A 6,341-nucleotide genomic window follows, 5' to 3' on the forward strand; every position below is an offset into this window, starting at 1 on the left:
ATTAATATTATTATTTCTTCACTTTTTCATTTGTATTAAATTTATATAATATTTTATCAATTTCTCATTTATCTGCATATAATACTCCTTTAGTAATTAATTAAACTAAGTGTATAATATCTACATAATGTAAGTATAATTAACTATACATATTCAATATATTATTTATTACTTATTTTTTGAAAAATTAATAAATAATAAAACATAAATAATAAACAATAAATATATAAAACTGAGACCCCACATACATTTTGTTTCCCAATACATTACAATCAATTAGAGTAATAATTTCCAAACAATACTATCAATTCACAAGAAAATCACAAAGTTATCACATTAAGAATCTTGTCCAGCAAGGTTAGATGAATAATTTTTTAACAATATTTTTTTTGGTTTCCCACATACATCATCGTATTGGAGTCAATCCTATCTGAGCCGAGAGAAATTAAACATGTATCATTTGAATCACGTCCGCTTGATATTTTTCTCTCTGATGTTTTTGAACAATATTGAGACTAATAAAATGTGATTAACCGAATAATCCATTGAGAAAACGTGGGAAATATCAGCCTCCCTCTATTATTCTCTCTAACATCGACCAAGTCGGATTCTGAAGTTCTAGCAATGGCGATAGTGTTCGAAACAGCACCATTCGCGACCTCATTCTCTCCTTCCAACTCTTCAAACTTTCATACTTTCCCTTCAAAACAAACCTTTCTCCTCTCCCTTCGATGCCACTCCAATTCTCGTTCTCTTTCTCAACCTCAACAACCCGACCCGGACCTAAAACCCGTTATTGTTCCGACCCGGGACCGCCGAAGAGTGGTTAAGCTCGCATGGGAGAAGCTGGTTCGGTGGTCCAGGTTTTGGAGCTCCAAGGCTAAAACTGATGTACTAGAACGCACCAACAAGGTTCGAATTTTCACTCTCATTTTATTTTTCTAATTACTTTTTTTTTTTTTACTTTGTTTCAATCTTTTCAGTAATTCAGTTTTTTTAGGGTACATTTGAGGAAATATAACTTAATTAAGTATTTATTCAATAATTTTTTAGGTAAATAAAAAAAACTTATTTTCATAAGCTTCTCTAATGAGCTTATGTCAGCACGTTAAAAAAAGTTATATGATAATCTTATTCATATAAAACCAAATGAGTTATTCATAAGCTATTCCAAAGTCCAAACATCCTGTTAGAGTGGTTTGTTTAGGCGTAAGAAATGTGATTTTTGTAGAAGCTGCAATTTCACTTGTTTATCAAAACCAACTAAGCACTTTTTTTATATAAAAAATTAAAAAGAGCTTAAGGAAACTGCCCTTGGTTAGAAAAGGATTGGTATTGTACCAATCAAGTTCTCTCTTTCTTTATGCGCTTTCATGCCATGTATTGAATCTTGAAAAGGTGATTTGTGTGGCTTTGTGATTTTTGTTGTTGTTTTAAAGGTGGTTGTGCTTGGAGGGGGGTCGTTTGGGACAGCAATGGCTGCTCATGTTGCAAATAGAAAGGCTCAATTAGAAGTCCAAATGCTTGTTCGGGATCCTCAAGTTTGCTTCTCGATCAATGAGAGGCATTGTAATCGGTAACAACCCTTTTGTCTGTCATTATCTACATGGTGATCATCTAACCTCATCAGCCATTTCTTTAGGTGACTGTATCACTGTTTGTATTTTTGCAGTAAGTACTTCCCAGACCACAGGCTGCCGGAGAATGTAGTTGCAACAACGGATGCCAAATCTGCTTTGCTAGGGGCAGATTATTGTCTCCATGCAGTGCCTGTTCAGGTCATTTGAATTTGTTCCTCTTTATCTTCTTCTTTCAGTAGTATTAGTGGTTGCAGTAAAAAGAAGTGACTGTCTGAATCCTTGTTTTTGCTATTACAGTTCAGCTCATCTTTCCTTGAGAGTGTTGCTGATTATGTTGATCCAGGTTTGCCATTCATATCTCTTAGTAAAGGCCTGGAGCTAAATACACTGAGGATGATGGCTCAAATTATTCCTCAAGCACTACGCAATCCTCGCCAGCCTTTTGTTGCACTATCTGGCCCTTCTTTTGCTCTGGAACTGATGAATAAACTACCCACAGGTGACCAACTGACAATGACATTGGTGTAGATTTTGTTCCTTCAATTATATGATGGTTTGATAGCCAATAAAATTTGTCCTTTATTTGCATTTTCTTTGTCAGCAATGGTGGTGGCGTCGAAAGACAAAAAATTGGCAAATAGAGTTCAACAGCTACTAGCTTCAAGTCATTTAAGAATCAGCACATCGAGGTAGATAACCTTCTATAGATTCATAAATGAAATTGAATTTCATAGGTAAATTAACTTGTTTTCATTTCTGTTATGACTTCTTTTCTCCCTTCTGAACAAGTATGTCTTTTCTGCTTGCTTTGCATTTCTCCTCTGTTAAATGATGCCTAGCTTATTTCTGTTTTATACATGACATGTCAAGCAACTGTACATACATATTTGAGTGCAAATGTTCAGCTTGTAATTTCTGATAACTCCAGTGATGTTACAGGAGTTGAAATAGCAGGTGCACTCAAGAATGTGCTTGCAATAGCAGCTGGGATAGTGGATGGAATGAATCTTGGTCATAACTCAATGGCTGCTCTTGTCTCACAAGGCTGTTCAGAGATACGGTGGCTGGCAACGAAGGTAATTCATCTCTTCTAAAATTTTAAAACTCTTGGCAAATAGTAGAAACTGTGAACCTTTCTTTTCCTTTTCTCAAGTAATAATCATGGAAAGGATGAGATTGGTTCTGCTGAAAGGCTATCTGCTGTTGCAATTAGGCTAATGAAAGATGCAATGCTGTATATATCATCTAAGTTTCAGACGACATAGAATATAAATGTCAGGAAAACCTAGGCGTTTTCACTTGCACACTGCTATATTGTCAATCCCCTAGGTCAAGGATAGAGTTCTGATGCATGCTTCATTTATAGCTATTTTAACTGTCAGAGCTCTTAGTTTCCCTCACCGTATTGTGTGCGCAACTTTGCATGTGTGTGTACGTATATATTAGTTGTACATAATAGTATACAACATGAAATTTACTTTCTGTTACTGGCTCCATTTGCTTGGCATATGAAGCATTTCAGTCCCCCCCCCTGCAAATTACTGATGCATATTCTGCTTATCTTATTTCTTTTTCCTTCATTTATCTTTTGAAGATGGGTGCAAAGGCAACAACGATAACTGGTCTGTCAGGAACTGGAGACATAATGCTTACATGTTTTGTGAACCTTTCGAGAAACAGAACAGTTGGTGTGCGTCTTGGATCAGGCGAGAAGCTTGAGGACATACTTAATTCCATGAATCAGGTCTCTCAATAATTTCAAGGTCTGATCACACCTAATACTCATGCAAGTGGCAAGGTTATTGAAATGTTCATCCATACTACGTGCAGGTAGCAGAAGGCGTATCGACGGCTGGAGCTGTGATTGCCTTGGCGCAGAAATATAAGGTAAAGATGCCGGTGTTAACAGCAGTTGCTCGTATTATCGACAATGAACTTACCCCTCAGAAAGCTGTTTTTGAGTTAATGAGCCTCCCTCAGGTTATTCTGACCCCTCCTTTCAGAAGAACAACATTGGTCTTATATTGAGATTACAAATGATTGATGACTATTTCTCATTGTAGGTTGAAGAAGTATGATACCTTCACGGCTCCACCAAAAACAACACATGGTTATCTACCAGCTGCTTATAGGACATTCTTGTACTAAATTCTTTTCACCATGGTGCTTCTAATGTTGAAGTCTTGGTGAGAACAATTTTGCATAATTGGGGTTGCACCACACAGTTATTAGAATTTGAGAAATGTGTAGATTCTAGACAATACTCTATAGCATGACAATACTTAAGAGATGAACGTCACTCTACAATGCATGCCATATTTTTGGCAATTACGTCGCACACGTTGTTTGTTTGTATGAGAAGCTTAAAAAGTCTAGCATGTTGAAGGCTTACAAAAACTTCAATTTGAAGCACAGAAAATGAAATATTGAATTATTCATACACTTGCATCCAATAGACAAAGGTTCAAAAGCATTTCTTAGCATCATGCTTATTTTATTGTTTTTTGTGGCTTCCTTTTCTTTTGGATTATTATATAGTAAGTATATTATATAGTCCTCAAATTCCTGTAGATAGACATCATTGAATAATAATATTCATAAACACTGACATAAAGAGTGTTTAAATAATCAAATAGAGTACATTTTTTCATTGGTAAAATAATAACCACTTTTGATACAATACGAAATAAAATAATTTTGAATAAATAATTACCCAAAAACACAAAAGTTGGACTATATTTATTTGGCTACTTTCAAACTTCCAATAAGTTGTCATTCATTAACTGCAGCAATATATTATTCTCCATGAAGACTTGCTAATGAGTAATGATGTCATGATAATATTTTCTTTCTTTTATTTCCTCTACTATGCCCAAAAGGCAACACAGCATAAAAAAGGTAAAGCAAAACTCTGCCCTTATTAGTTACTTGAACCATTTTATGAAATAACTACAAGGCAATAAACTCTGCCCTTAAAAAGCACATTGGCTAACCAGTTAGTTGTTTTGGTTGCAGTTCACTGAACATCAATTGTGGAAAGCTGATAGAATGAACCTGAATTTAGATGTTAAATGGCCATTGATTGAATGATCTTAGGAAATCATGCCCTTCCTTCTTTCCCTCTCTTTTGTTGCTTCTCAATGGAGACACTTACTTACCCTTCTTTTATTATGCTCTCTCAAGTTAATACAAAAGAGACATAACAAATAATAGAAGGTGAAACTTGTAAGAATTGTGACATAAGTGGAGCTACAAACAGAATACAGAAGTTAGGACCATTACTCCCTCTTGTCCTCCTCTTTATCTTCTCCAAGTCCACCAAACACATGAAGATCTGCAGCAAGTGATGCTTTTCTATCCTTTCTTTCTAGCATGATTGACATATCCCCAGACACTTTGATTCCGCTTCCGGCCAGTTTCACAGCCTCCTCATCGAAGTCATCCCCTGTTTCCTCTGAGTATGCATATCTGCACAATCCCAGGTAAAATGAAGTTCAAGCTAGGATGCATATATATAGGCACCACATGATACATAAAAGTTGATACAGAAAAAAATCATAATATATTTGAAACACATGGAAGAAAAATATCTAAAAAGTATTGGAGTATATGATACAATATGTATAAGATAGTGGTAAGCTTTGTAGACTTCAAGCTATTAAGAGTGTCTGATGAAATTAGCAAGTAACTATGTCAGTGTTAAAATCAAGCATTGTAATTAAAAAAAGCAAAGAAAAGCTTCTATTACTATAGTCCTACTTTCAGTTTGGTATGCTTTGAGTATGACTTCAAAAATCACCCTTCAAACATCTTATTTCTTTCTTAAGTTATTCTCTCAAACCTTATAGACTACATATGCACGGATTTTACCCACAGTAATTGAAAATCCTTTGATATAATACTTCGGTAGATTTTGGTTTTAGATGAACTTTAAGGTAGAACGTGCATCAAGTGGTACATATCTGACATAACTTTCTAATAAAAAGCCATAAAGAATCTAGCTTATATTGATTCCACTAATTAACAAATAATGTTTGTTTTAACAGAGAAACTATAGCCTTTTCTCTACGATAAAAACTATTCCATTTTCAGACATGAACAAGCAAATTAAATGTTACAATTTTTTTAGGAATATCAGTCACTGAAGCATTTGAAACTCTTGCAAAGTCAAATTGCAACCACACTTTGCGACAAAATAACCATAATTACAAGTATAAGTATGTCATTATTAGAATTACATGAATCACATTTTGGACGCTCCGGACTCCTGCGTTTACCAGAAAAATGTTACTCCATTTCATTTCACAAGAAGGCTTTCACGCGACATCTGAAATTACAATTATATATGTGTATATATATATATATATCTCTATATATATACATATATCTTTTTTAAATGTTTTCTGTTCTTCCTTCCATTTTTTAGTATGGGAAATAGTAAGGCTAGACTATACCTGGTTGGATTTTGAGAAGGGGCCCAGAGAATGCAGATTACTAGCAGGATAACATAGGCAAGCAAAGTCCAGAAAGCAGGGATGATCCAAGCTCTTCGCCACAGTTCACTTAAAGGGTCAGATGCATGGAAGTACAACTGAAACAAACTCAGAGCTTGAGTCTCGTCGTTATCGGTGTACAATAAAAACAAGATTAAGAAAAACATCTTACTCCTGATTATCCAGGAACTCTTCTCCTCAAAATTGTTTGGCATGTTAAGATATCAAACACACTCGTTAATTTTTTATTCGAATTCATTACCCCCCC

The 6,341-nt window shown here is 34.9% G+C and overlaps 2 protein-coding genes across 2 annotated transcripts in view; one reads left to right on the forward strand and one right to left on the reverse strand.

Moving 5' to 3' along the window:
• Positions 564-4,018, forward strand: LOC109355880 (glycerol-3-phosphate dehydrogenase [NAD(+)] 2, chloroplastic). Its single transcript, XM_019599142.1, has 9 exons — positions 564-912; positions 1,440-1,576; positions 1,673-1,778; positions 1,878-2,079; positions 2,182-2,269; positions 2,509-2,656; positions 3,175-3,324; positions 3,411-3,560; positions 3,644-4,018. The coding sequence occupies exons 1-9, from the start codon at positions 625-627 to the stop codon at positions 3,656-3,658; spliced, it is 1,284 nt and encodes a 427-aa protein (XP_019454687.1). The 5' UTR covers positions 564-624; the 3' UTR covers positions 3,659-4,018.
• The window catches only part of LOC109357344 (transmembrane protein 87A-like), a 4,821-nt gene continuing 2,836 nt past the window's right edge, over positions 4,357-6,341 (reverse strand). Inside the window, exons 4-5 of the mRNA XM_019601254.1 lie at positions 6,035-6,171; positions 4,357-5,048 (exon numbers count right to left, since the gene is read on the reverse strand). Of these exons, the coding sequence (XP_019456799.1) occupies positions 4,859-5,048; positions 6,035-6,171 (327 nt within the window). The 3' untranslated portion in view covers positions 4,357-4,858. The remainder of the gene's footprint in view (positions 5,049-6,034; positions 6,172-6,341) is intronic.

This window comes from Lupinus angustifolius, chromosome LG09 (genome assembly GCF_001865875.1).
Source record: "Lupinus angustifolius cultivar Tanjil chromosome LG09, LupAngTanjil_v1.0, whole genome shotgun sequence".
Taxonomy (NCBI): domain Eukaryota; kingdom Viridiplantae; phylum Streptophyta; class Magnoliopsida; order Fabales; family Fabaceae; genus Lupinus; species Lupinus angustifolius.

What these genes read in the sequence shown, in the direction of transcription:
- LOC109355880 (XM_019599142.1), top strand. Translation starts at nt 625, where the DNA reads ATGGCGATAGTGTTCGAAACAGCACCATTCGCGACCTCATTCTCTCCT. An exon ending in GATGAATAAACTACCCACAG is followed by an intron (nt 2,080 to 2,181) that starts GTGACCAACTGA and finishes TTTCTTTGTCAG; the next exon opens with CAATGGTGGTGGCGTCGAAA. An exon ending in TACGGTGGCTGGCAACGAAG is followed by an intron (nt 2,657 to 3,174) that starts GTAATTCATCTC and finishes TATCTTTTGAAG; the next exon opens with ATGGGTGCAAAGGCAACAAC.